This window comes from Cherax quadricarinatus, chromosome 29 (assembly GCF_038502225.1).
Source record: "Cherax quadricarinatus isolate ZL_2023a chromosome 29, ASM3850222v1, whole genome shotgun sequence".
Taxonomy (NCBI): domain Eukaryota; kingdom Metazoa; phylum Arthropoda; class Malacostraca; order Decapoda; family Parastacidae; genus Cherax; species Cherax quadricarinatus.
Window position 1 is genome coordinate 37,642,567 of NC_091320.1, and position 13,638 is coordinate 37,656,204.

Sequence of the window (13,638 nt, forward strand, 5' to 3'; positions counted from 1 at the left end):
TGTATGATCCTGCCCTGGAGGGAGTCCGTCCCCGCTGTACTATCCTCCCTTGGAGGGAGAGAGTAACTCTGCTGTATTATCCTCCCTAGGAGGGAGTTCCTCCCTGTTGTATGATCTTTCCTTGGAGGGAATAACTTCCTGCTGCATGATCCTCCCTTGGAGGGAGAGAGTCCATCCCTGCTGTATGATCATCCCTTGGAGGGAGTCCCTCCTTGCTGTACTATCCTCCCTTGGAGGGAGAGAGTAACTCCCTGCTGAATGGACCTCCCTTGGGGGAATCCCTTCCTGCTGTATGATCCTTCCTAGGAGGAGGGAGATCCTTGCTGTTGTTCTGGTTTTAGGTAGTCTCTAAGGATTAGTATTAATCTGCCTGAAATGCACAGGCATTTCAGGTTTTCTTTGTACTTAACAGTGTATGAAATGTTACACATACTATTAACCTTTGCAAAGTAATAAAAATTGTATGAACCTCCTTCGAAGGAGGGAGTTTAATTCCCTGGTGCATAATCCTTCCTTGAAGGAGGGAATAACTTTTTACTGTATGATCCTCCCTCTGAGAATGGGAGTCCCTCCCTGCTGTATGATCCTCCTTCGGAGATAGGAGTAACTCCTTGCTGTTTGATCCTCCCTATGAATGAGGGAGCAACTCCCTGCTGTATGATCCTTCCTAAGAGGGAATAACTCCCTGCTGTATGATCCTCCCTAGGAAGGAAGGAGTAACTCCTTGCTGCATGATCAAATCAAATCAAATCAAAGTTTATTCTCTGAAAGGATTACAACGCGGGGTTTACAGATTTTGGTTATTGTGTGATTTACATGTAATAAAATACTAATTACAGAGGGGGCCACTAGAGCACCTAGCATGGCTAGGCATTTCGGGCAAACTTAGATTAATTCTTAACCCTAAATTATTACAAATTATGGAGTAAGTTGACTAAATACTAAGTGACTAAATACCAGTTTGTGAGTTTAGCAATGTAAATGCTTTTGTTTTGGCACAATACATAGTTTCTATATTGGAGTATCACAGGCAAACTTGTGACTAGTTAGGAATCATTATTTTAAGATTAAGATACGTATTTCTGTGCTTACAGTCAAATGGGTAAGTGAGTGAGTGTAAGTGTGAACCACCAGGTAGTTTTTATGTAGTTGGTTGACGGGGTGTATCCTTCCTAGGAGGGAGTAACTCCCTGCTGTACAATCCTCCCTCGGAGAGAGAGAGAGAGAGTGAGTCTCTCCTTGCTGCAAGTAAGTTTATTTAGGAACAGATACACATAAGAATAATTATCATACCTAGTAACATATGTGGAAATTTCCCAGGATAACCCCTAGAAAATAAAAGAAAGTTACATTTTCATTGAGTTCCATATTTCCACTGGGATCCTCCCTTATTTCCACTGGGGTCCCTGACTTATTTCCATTTGGGTCCTTGACTTGTTTCCATTGGGATCCTTGACTTATTTCCAATGGGGTTCTTGACTTGTTTCCATTGGGGTCCTTGACTTAATGTCCAGTGGGGTTCTTCACTTATTTCCAATGGGGTCCTTGACTTGTTTCCATCTGAGTCCTTGACTTATTTCCAATGGGGTTCTTGACTTATTTCCATTTGGGACCTTGACTTATTTCCAATGGGGTTCTTGACTTGTTTCCATTGGGACCCTTGACTTATTTCCATTGGGTTCTTGACTTATTTTCATTGGGGTTCTTGACTTAATATCCATTGGGGTTCTTCACTTATTTCCACTGGGGTTTTTGACTTATTTCCAGTGGTGTCCTTATTTCCATTGGTTTCCTTATTTCCACTTTGGCCCTTACTTATTTCCACTGGGGTCCTTACTTATTTCCACTGGGGTCCTTACTTATTTCCACTGGGGTCCTTAGTTCCACTGGGGTCCTTACTTATTTCCACCGGGGTCCTTACTTATTTCCACTGGGGTCCTTACTTAGTTCCACTGGGGTCCTTACTTATTTCCACTGGGGTCCTTACTTATTTCTCTCGGGTCCTTGAGTTCATCAATAAGGTGTACTCTGTGGAGACCCTTAACACCACCAGCATCACCACCAGCTTGGTACTCTGGGGTTGTAGTGAGACATCATACACTGAAATACATACAACAAGCTTCACATACAGGGAAGAAAGAGTTAAAGTATATATATAGTGAAGGACAGCAGTACATAATGGGCAAGTTAAAAGTGGCAATGTTACGTTATCTAGCTAGTGAGGACTTCCGTGTGCTGACAGCAGTGAGTCCACTTATTCTTTACGTTTAGTATTTATTTACATTATATTAATGATTGTTTTCATTTTATTGGTTGTTTATTTAATCAGAGTCTAGTTCTTAAGTAGTATTGAAGAACTAGGATTAATCTGCCTGAAATGTACTTCATGTTAGTGGCTCTAGTGTGACTAATAATATTTTATTAAATATAAACTATATTAATTGTATACCGCATAAAATAATGTATTTGTGTTATCTCTGTTTACATTGTTAAATTTTGTTTCCATTCTGTTGATGGAAATAAGTTACTTTGACTTTTTTGGGTTATCCTGGGTTCTGGACACAATTGTATTTGTGTATACCTGAATAAACTTACTTATTTACCTGGTGTATACCTGGAGAGGGTTTCAGGGGTCAGCACCCCCTGCGGTCCAGTCTGTGACCAGGCTTCGTGATGGATCAGGGTCTGATCAACCAGGCTGTTACTGCTGGCATATGAACCACAGTCCGGCTGGTCAGGTACTGACTTTAGATGGTTGTCCAGCGCCTTCTCGAAGACAGTCAGGGGTCTATTGGTAATCCCCCTTATGAATGCTGGGAGGCAGTTGAACAGACTTGGGCCCCTGACACATACTGTGTTGTGTCTGTGTACTCGTGGTGCCTCTGCTTTTCGAGAATGTTGCATCTCCTGCTGAGTCTTTTGCTTTCGTAGGGAGGGATTTTCGTGTGCAAATTTGGGACTAATCCTTCTAGAATTTTTAAAGTGTATATTATAATGTATCTTTGTCGCCTGCGTTCCGAGGAGTACAGGTCGACGGCCTTCAACCATGCCCAGTAATTTAGGTGCTTTATTAAACCCATTCACCAAAGCTGCTTTATTGTACCAATTCATCAAAGGTGCTTTATCGTACCTATTCATCAAAGGTATTTTATTGTACCATGGCCTGGTGGCTAAAGCTCTCGCTTCACATGGTGAGGGTGTGGGTTCAATTCCCAGCGAGGGTAGAAACATTGGGCGTGCTTCTTTACACCAGTTGCCAGTGTTCACCCATCAGTAAAATGGGAACCTGGGAGTTAGTCGACTGGTGGGGGTTGCATCCTGGGACAAAACTGACCTAATTTGCCCGAAATCCTCTGCTTAACAAGCGGCTTTCTATATGTACTATATGTATGTCATTGATTTCAGCTAGGCCTGTATACCTTGTACATGTACTTGTAGAAATAAAGATGTTATTATATTATTATTATTATTCATCAAAGATGAATAGAATGTAAACAAAGATTAATGTAAATACAATGGACCCCTGACTTACAATATTAATTCGTTTCAGAAGGCTGTTCAGGTGCCGTTACCAAGCGAATTTGCTCCCATAAGGAATATTGTAAATCAGATTAGCCCATTTCAGACCCCCAAAAATACACTTACACAAGCACTTACAAAAATACGCTTACATAATTGTTCGAGTTGGGAGCTGATCGTAAGTCGGGGGTCCACTGTAGAGAACTTTCACAGCATGTATAACATGCCATGAAAGTTCTCTGTTTATGTTATATTAATCTTTGTTTACATTATTCTTGTACATTCTGTTCATCTTTGTTTACATAATATTCTTTGTTAACATTATGTTCATTTTTCTTTTTTTACACTAGCTGTGACTAGCTAGGGGAGTCAGTACCAATCATTCATTAGTCCTGACTTGCTGCACATTCTACAATAAATGTATTATATTTTATTAATATCTCCCAAAATAAATTTATGCAAGAGATAACAATTTGCACCAGGATATAGATACAGTAGCATGATTGCATTTTATAAAACAAAATAATATTGCTTGCTTTCCTAAGACTGTTAATAGACAACAAAATGTTTCTGTATCTTGGAAAAATTTAGGCAAAATTTTTTTTTATCATATTTCAGATTGAAATGGGAATGAAAAACCACGAACTTGTTCCTGGTCCGCTTGTAGCTCAGATAGCCAATGTACGATCAGGTGGAGTTCATAAAATACTACAAGAGCTCTGTAAGCATCGACTATGTTCATATGAACGTGGAAAGCACTGTAAGTCAACTTTCAGTAGCTGTTAAAAAATGGCATTTTTTTTTCTTTGGTTAATACACATTATTTGCTTTCAAAAAAGTTTTTATATGTTCGTAATAAGTTATCAAAGTACTTATGCTGTCAGATCTCTTGTACAAGATATAAATGCAGTGTCAGCATTATTGTATCTTAAGATTGCATTGATTTTTGGCTGCATATAAGTACTATGGCACATATGTGCCAAGATGATCTCCTGATACAAGTTAATACATGCGGCACTTCATTTGAATGTGATGTGATTTGTGTATTAATGTTGGTAGAATTACCGACAATGTGTAAAGTAAAAGGACACAAGTGCAACTAAAGTGACATTTTATTGTGGCAACGTTTCACTCTCCATGAGCTTTTTCAATGCGTAACAGCTTGATAAAGCTCCTGGAGAGCGAAACGTTGCCACAATAAAAGTTCACATTAATTGCACTGATGTGATTTATGTTTGGTACTGTTTTATATTGCAATCAGTCACCCTACAGCAGTTTACATATACAGTGGACCCCCGGTTAATGATATTTTTTCACTCCAGAAGTATGTTCAGGTGCCAGTACTGACCGAATTTGTTCCCATAAGAAATATTGTGAAGTAGATTAGTCCATTTCAGACCCCCAAACATACACGTACAAATGCACTTACATAAATACACTTACATAATTGGTCGCATTCGGAGGTAATCGTTATGCGGGGGTCCACTATATGTACATTATGTATATGGCCACCAGTCTGAGTTAGCATTCTTTGTAAAACTAAAGTAGTTTAATGATTTTTTAATTAAGACTTGGCACACACATTAAACCATTGTGCACCATATTTATTTATGTACTGTATTCTAGATGATGGGTACCGGCTGACCAACATGGGTTATGACTACCTGGCACTTAAGGTTCTTTCTTCCCGTGATATTATTGGTGCTGTTGGAAGTCAAATTGGCGTGGGCAAGGAATCAGACATTTATGTGGTGACAGACACTCTAGGAAATCCATTATGTATGAAACTTCATAGGTAAATTATTATATTTGTTATGTACTCATGTCAAATTCACTTTTAATATTGTGTCATTAATGAACTGCTCAGCCTATGCTGTATAGTACTGTACAGTACATATATGTAGTATTGTCCTAGAAAGTACCTACAGATGATTCAAAGAACTATATTCTTATCCTGACTTCAGACCAGCTTTCCTGGTGGCAGTAGTGTGAATATGTTGTGTGCATTAGTTAATTCACAGGAATTTTTCTAAAATTTAACACATCTTGATGTACTGGGTTGCAGACTTGGCCGGACATCTTTTAGGAAGCTAAGAGAGAAGCGAGATTATCATCAGAACAGAAACCGGATGTCTTGGTTGTATTTGTCCAGATTATCAGCCACAAAGGAATTTGCTTACATGAAAGCCCTTCATGAGAGGGGCTTTCCTGTACCTCGGCCAGTTGACTGCTCTAGACACTGTGTCATAATGGAACTTGTTAATGGTCATCCTTTGTAAGTTTTCCATTAAATAAATATGCATGCAGTATAGTGACAGTGTTAGGTCACCACATTTAAACACAAGTCATCCAATGATTTTTAAATATTTTTTGAATCTTTCCCTTTGTTTATTGTTACATATTTACTAGACTTTATTATTATTATTATAATCAAAACCAAGCGCTAAACCCACTGGGGTCAGACAGCGCTGTTACTGGATTTAAAATGTAAATATTATTCCCTGTCTTACAATACTGACATAAGACTTTACTGTTATTTTCAAACTTGCTAAGATGTGTACAGGAATACCTTGTCATTTGTAAATAATTTATAAAATCTAGTTTATGTGTACCATAACCCTTTCAGAATTATTTAATTAGCCAGTCTCATTGTTTCTTTCCCCACAAGACACTGGAAGGGACAAAATCTGCTAGGTGACTGAAAAATGGCTTAGAACACTTGTTGCATCTAATCCTTAGAAACTAATATTGTCAGTGCCTGATGAAGGGCTCTTGATCCAAGGAATTAAAGCTAGCTTCCCCTTCCTTGAATCAACCTTTATTGCCTCCCTTTCGCCAGGTGTTGCATGACTCATACACATTTAGGGCTATGCCAAGAATGTATATATATACAGTACAGGTATACCTCACTTCAAGGTACTTTGCTTTAGAGCACTTCACTAATATGGAACTTTTCAGTTATATTAATTTTTATTATTTTTGGCACTTGTCTTGCTCTTAAGATGGTTTTCAGCAGTGATGCATTTTTTATTTATTTTTACTTTTGCATCTTTTTTTAGGCCTAGTGCTATTGCACACTTAATAAATGAGAGTGTAAACAAGTTTCTAGGCTTTTATATGCACTGGTACATGAAAAAAAGGCTGTGATTCGCTTTAAGGCGATATTCACTTTATGGTTTGGAATCTAGCCCATTATATTAGTGAGGTATTCCTGCATGTATATATATATATATATATATATATTTTTTTCAACAGGTCGGCCGTCTCCCACCGAGGCAGGGTGACCCAAAAAAGAAAGAAAATCCCCAAAAAGAAAATACTTTCATCATCATTCAACACTTTCACCCCACTCACACATTATCACTGCTTTTGCAGAGGTGCTCAGAATACAACAGCTTAGAAACATATACGTATAAAGATACACAACATATCCCTCCAAACTGCCAATATCCCAAACCACTCCTTTAAAGTGCAGGCATTGTACTTCCCATTTCCAGGACTCAAGTCCGACTATATAAAAATAACTGGTTTCCCTGAATCCCTTCACTAAATATTACCTTGCTCGCACTCCAACAGCTCGTCAGGTCCCAAATACCATTCGTCTCCATTCACTCGTGTCTAACACGCTCACGCATGCTTGCTGTAAGCCCAAGCCCCTCACCCACAAAACTTCCTTTACCCCCTCCTTCCAACCTTTTCGAGGACGACCCCTACCCCGCCTTCCTTTCTCTACAGATTTATACACTCTCCATGTCATTCTACTTTGATCCATTCTCTCTAAATGACCAAACCACCTGAACAACCCCTCTTCTGCACTCTGATTAATACTTTTATTAACTCTACACCTCCTAATTTCCACACTCCAAATTTTCTGCATAATATTTACACCACACATTGCCCTTAGACTGGACATCTCCACTGCCTCCAACCACCTCCTCACTGCAGCATTTACAACCCAAGGTTCACACCCATATAAAAGTGTTGGTACTACTATACTTTCATACATTCCCTTCTTTGCCTCCATAGATAACGTTTTTTGTCTCCACATATACCTCAATGCACCACTCGCCTTTTTTCCTTCATTAATTCTATGATTAACTTCTTCCTTCATAAATCCATCCGCTGACACGTCAACTCCCAAATATCTGAAAACATTCACATCTTCCATACTACTCCCTAATTTGATATCCAATTTTTCTTTATCTAAATCATTTGATACCCTCATCACCTTACTCTTTTCTATGTTCACTTTCAACTTTTTACCTTTACAAAATAGGATGAATTGGAGGGTGTATAAATCTGTAGTGAAGGAAAGGCAGAGTAAGGGTCTCCCTAAGAAGATGTGAGGGTGGGGGCCAAGGATGTTTTGTGTGTGAGGGACTTAGACATCCAGCAGGTGTGTGTGAGCATGTTAGGAGTGAGTGGAGGCAAATGGTTCTTGGAACTAAATAAACTTTTGGAGTGTGAATAAGCTAACATTTATGAAGGGAATCAGGGAAACTAAGTCTTGGAGATGGGAAGTACAGTGCCTCTACCATGAAGGAAGGGTGAGTATGTTTCAATTTGGGGGACCATCTAAGCTGCAATGTCAACATACTTCTGGCAAGACAATGAGTAAATGATTGATAATGAAAGTGTTTCCTCTTTTTTGGGTCACCCTGCCTTGATGAGAGGCAGTCTGTGTATTAAAAATAGTATGCTTTCTTCAGATGTTTCATCAGTTTTTCCATCCAGCAAGATTCGCTTTGCAAAATTGGTGGCACGCACATACACTGATGTACTGCATCATGTTGATAGTTCTTCTAGACTGAGAATATAGTACTTGCAAGATATTTAGATTATATTTGATAAATGGTATAGTGTGCTGTATATGCTGTCTTGTGAGATAGACACTACAATGAAACTTTTATTATGATGTTTCTGTCACGACTGCACTTTCTCACTGTCTGTTGGCTTATGCCATCATTCAGCCATATATTATCTTCTCAGGTGCAACATTCATGAAGTTAAAGATGTCCCTGAGCTGTTCAGTGACCTAATGAACTTGATTATCAAGTTAGCTAATCATGGAGTTATACATAGTGACTTCAATGAATTTAACTTGATGCTTGATGATTATGATCAGCCAGTGGTCATTGACTTTCCTCAGATGGTTTCAACAGCACACAAGAATGCCAAAATGTGAGTAAATGATTGGCATTATAATTGTATATTTGAAGTACAGGATTTAGTGTTATTTTTCTAATTATATTTTTATGGTATAATAATCTGGCAGTGGTCACAGTTTCATATAATACACTCAAAAACTGTTTTACTCTTGTTTTTTATTCAAATTCTTTATGTACTCCTACAGGTATTTTGACAGAGATGTCAGGTGTGTGCAAGAATTTTTCAAGCGGAGGTTTGGATATGAGAGTGAACTCTGTCCAGATTTTGAGAGAGATGTTGAGTAAGTCTAACATTTGACAGTTTTACTCATTTCAAGCCCTTTACATAATTATACAGTATATTAGAAATAAAATACCCACATTTAATATGAAAGAGTTAAAGAAGAGCAGTGTGATTGATTTAATGAGAAAATTTAGGATTTAGATGAAGGTACAGGCATACCTAACTTTAAGGTGCATTATTTTAGATTGTTTTGCTAATATAGCACTTTTCAGTTATGTATTATGTTTATTATTATTGGCTTGGACTTCCAGCAGGCGTGCATGAGCGTGTTCAATAGGAGTGAATGGAGACGAATGGTATTTGGAACCTGACGATCTGTTGGAGTGTGAGCAGGGTAATATTTAGTGAAGGGATTCAGGGAAACCGGTTATTTTTGTATAGCCAGACTTGAGTCCTGGAAATGGGAAGTACAATGCCTGCACTCTAAAGGTGGGGTTCGGGATATTAGCAGTTTGGAGGGATATGTTGTGTATCTTTATACATATATGCTTCTAAGCTGTTGTGTTCTGAGCACCTCTGCAAAAACAGTGATTGAGGCGAAAGTGTTGAATGATGATGAAAGTATTTTCTTTTTGGGGATTTTCTTTCTTTTTGGGTAACCCTGCCTCGGTGGGAGACAGCCGACTTGTTAAAAAAAAAATAAAAAAAAATAAATATTACATGGAAAATAGTTGTGAGCTGTGCATAAAAGCAATCTTTTGTCATGCTCTTGCTTTACTCCATGCTTCTGGTCTTTCTCTTCTACTTGCCCTCCCTTGTCTTATAAAACAGTTGCCTTCTAATGTGTCATACATCTTTGTGCAGCCTTGCTTCCTTTTTCTTTGCAACTTGACTATATGCACTATTCAGTTTATTGATCATATATTTTGCTTTTGTATGTGCCTCTTTTTTTTTTTTTTTTTTTTTTTTCGTAAATTTTTCCCTTCTTTTTTTCCCCAACTTTTCATAACCTCTCATATTGTATGGAGGTTTTGCCTGATAAAATGCTTTTGGGGTGGAATTAAAGACACTATGCTGGGTTTTATTGTGTATACAGTATTGTATACGAGCACCATGAGGTCAGGCTTGAAGGAAAAACAGGTCCCATACAAGGTCATTCAATTGTAAGAGCACATGTGGTTAAAGTCAGGTACTGGTGAGAGCAGGGTGTGAGGATACAGTGGCAAGCTTATTTATTTATTTTTTTGGTTTTTTTTTTTTTAACAAGTCGACTGTCTCCCACCAAGTTTATTATGTTTATTATATGAATCATGGACACTGGGGGCAATAGGTCTTGCCTATATGTAAATTCCACTGTTTTGCTCATTGTATTGGTGAGGTGGATCACTGCTGCTCTCTAACTTCTGTGCCAGGGCTATTATTCTCATGGTGTAATGGTTGTGCTCTTCACCAGTCCATGATGTGAGAATGAGAGGTTTTATCCCTCTTGCAGGCATATTTATGTTCCTGAAGGCATGTCTGTCTCCCCAATAATAGAATTCTTCGCATAACCATACAGTATGCTGCATACATATTGTGATGATCATAACAAAACGATTAGGTAATGGAAGATTGGATATCAGATTGGAGGGAGAGAGTATGGAGGAGGAGGTGAATGTGTTCAGATATTTGGGAGTGGACGTGTCAGAAGATGGGTCTATGAAGGATGAGGTGAATCATAGATTTGACGAGGAAAAAAAGGTGAGTGGTGCACTGAGAGGTCTGTAGAGACAAAGAACTTTATCCATGAAAGCAAAGAGGGGAATGTATGAGAGTATAGTTATACTAATGCTCTTGTATGGGTGTGAAGCATGGGTTGTGAATGTTGCAACAAGGAGAAGGCTGGAGGCAGTGGAGATGTCATGCCTTAGGGCAATGTGTGGTGTGAATGTAATGCAAAGAATCTGTAGTTTGGAGATTAGGAGGAGGTGTGGGATTGCCAAAACTATTATCCAGAGGGCTGAGGAGGGGTTATTGAGATGGTTTGGACATGTAGAGGGAATGGAGTGAAATAGAATGACTTAGAAGTATACAAATCTGTAGTGGAGGGAAGGCGGGGTAAGAGTCGGTCTAGGAAAGGTTGGAGGGATGGGGTAAAGGAGGTTTTGTGTGCGAGGGGCAAGTGTGCGTGTGTTAGACAGGAGCGAATGGAGACAAATGGTTTTTAGGACTTGACATGCTGTTGGAGTGTAAGCAAGGTAACATATATGAAGGGATTCAGGGAAACCGGCAGGCCGGGCTTGAGTCCTGGAGATGGGAAGTACAGTGCCAGCACTCTGAAGGAGGGGTGTTAATGTTGCAGTTTTATAACTGTAGTGTAGGCATGCCTCTGGCAAGACAATGATGGAGTGAATGATGAAAGTTTTTCATTTTCAGGCCACCCTGCCTTGGTGGGAAATGGCCGATGTGTTAATAAAAAAAAATTTCTGTGCAAATAGTTCTGGGTTTAAGGCTTCTTGTGATATCTCTGAAAGTTTTGTAGGTAAGGGCTGCTGCACCCATGTTGGCTTTTCAGTGAATCAAGGTGATAGGAATCTGTGATTGCAGTCTGCCCAGTGGGGAGGATTGGCTGTCTATCATTGTTTCATATTCTCTATAGGTGTGCTGTGAATGAGGAAGGCTTTCTGTTTGGAGAAATGGAAAATGTGTGTTGGGAACTTTAAGTTGATGAATTCCCCATCATTGTAAGGTATTTGAATATCTTACATATAGTTAACTGATTACATGTTGATTCAGTTATCTGCATTGTTCATTTTGAGGGTTATAGTTTGATGCTTGAAAATATTCATAGTACTCTAGGAAATGGGGAATTGAATTTATAGCAGCACTATATATTTTTTTTTTTTAATAAGTCGGCCATCTCCCACCAAGGCAGGGTGACCCAAACAGAAAGAAAATCCCCAAAAAGAAAATACTTTCATCATCATTCAACACTTTCACCTCACTCATATTCATTGTTTTTGCAGAGGTGCTCAGAATACAACAGCTTAGAAGCTTTCTTTCTTCTTTCAACACACCGGTTGTATCCCACCGAGGCGGGGTGGCCCAAAAGGAAGAAAAGAGTTTCTCCTTTTACATTTAGCAATATATACAGGAGAAGGGGTTACTAGCCTCTTGCTCCCGGCATTTTAGTCACCTCTTAAAACACGCATGGCTTACGGAGGAAGAATTTTGTTCCACTTCCATATGGAGATAAAAGGAAATAAACAAGAACAAGAACTAGAGAGAAAATAGAAGAAAACCCAGAGGGGTGTGTATATATATGCTTGTACATGTATGTGTAGTGTGGTCCAAGTGTAAGTAGAAGTAGCAAGACGTACCTGTAATTTTGCATATTTACGAGAGAGACAAAAGACACCAGCAATCCTACCATCATGTAAAATAATTACAGGCTTTCGTTTTACACTCACTTGGCAGGATGGTAGTACCTCCCTTGGTGGTTGCTGTCTACCAACCTACTACTTAATTGTTTAATGCCTACTCTTTGATCTCTTTCCATTACTATAATAAAGTATTGTTTTATGTTTGCCTTGAATATTGTATGCATTATGCCTGTGTATTGATTAATTTTGGTGCATTTACTAATTTTATTTGTATCCAACAGGAGGGAGTACAATCTTGATAAAGAAGTTGCTGCCAGTGGGTATCAGAGAGAGATTCAGGAATTTAACGAAGAGCTCAAGGTAGGACAGGATGTACAAGAAGGTGAAGAGAGCGATAGTAGTACACCTAGTGAAGATGATGATGACGAGGAAGAGGAAACTGAGGATGCTGAAGAAGATATTGCTGAAATGAAACTCCAGACTGAAGCTTTGTGTAAAGATCTGAAAGAAGAAACCAGCATTCAAAATCTTTGTGAAGATTTACAAGACCAAGCCTTAGACATAGTTACTGAAGATAACAAAGAGGTGGCTGATAAAGTTCTTGGCAAAAAAAATGAAGGGGAAAATTTGAGAGAAAATAAGACTAATAATTGTCGGAAAGAGAAAGGCAAGCATCTGAATCACGAAGCAAGATTGGCTCTCATAAAACAGCTTGCTAAGGCCCGTGAACTAAGGCAAAAAGCTGAGGAAAATGGTGAGGAACCACCATTGTTGGAGGACGTCATTGATGATTCATTTAGTGATTTATGTAGCATCAGAAGTTTTTCTACAGTTGCAAGCTCTATATCTCCCCAAGATGTTAAGCATCGTACACAGAAAGATCTTATAAGGAGAGAGAAAAAGCAAGTATCTAAGAAAAACTTGAGGGTAAAAGGAGAAGCCAATGCATTTAGGCGAATCAAAAAACAAAATGAAGCTGTAATTAAAGAATCATCTGGTTGGGATGATTATTGAGATTTCATTAAAAATAAAATTCTCAAATTTGTGAATACGTATTTATTTTGATATATGCATCCCTATTTGTAATATGAACAAGATGCATTTATAAACAAGAATGTTGGTAAAGCAGTATCAGCAATTTTCAGCATCACTGACTTCGAAATTCACTTAATCTTCTCCTCTGTGTACATTAGGTTAAGCTTAGATTAATGTAATTAAACAACCCAATCCTTAAAGATTAAATTAGGTAAAATAAAAATTTTTGGATCGAGCTGTTTCTCAGTACAGTGCAGTGCTGTATAACCCTTTTAGGTTTAGCACTTGACTTAATTATTATAATATAACTGAGGAAACTGATGGTGAACTT

General features: G+C 38.5%; 1 protein-coding gene across 2 annotated transcripts; it reads left to right on the forward strand.

The window, feature by feature from the left end:
• The first annotated feature begins 1,162 nt into the window (after positions 1-1,162).
• RIOK2 (RIO kinase 2) lies at positions 1,163-13,321 on the forward strand. Of its 2 annotated transcripts, none has more exons than XM_053779331.1 (7): positions 1,163-1,248; positions 4,138-4,279; positions 5,146-5,314; positions 5,585-5,794; positions 8,509-8,700; positions 8,873-8,968; positions 12,554-13,321. In XM_053779331.1, the coding sequence occupies exons 2-7, from the start codon at positions 4,144-4,146 to the stop codon at positions 13,284-13,286; spliced, it is 1,536 nt and encodes a 511-aa protein (XP_053635306.1). In that variant the 5' UTR covers positions 1,163-1,248; positions 4,138-4,143; the 3' UTR covers positions 13,287-13,321. The 2 variants fall into 2 exon arrangements, with proteins under 2 accessions (XP_053635306.1, XP_053635305.1); XM_053779330.1 differs by lacking the exon at positions 1,163-1,248 and adding an exon at positions 2,027-2,244.
• The last annotated feature ends 317 nt before the right edge of the window (positions 13,322-13,638 follow it).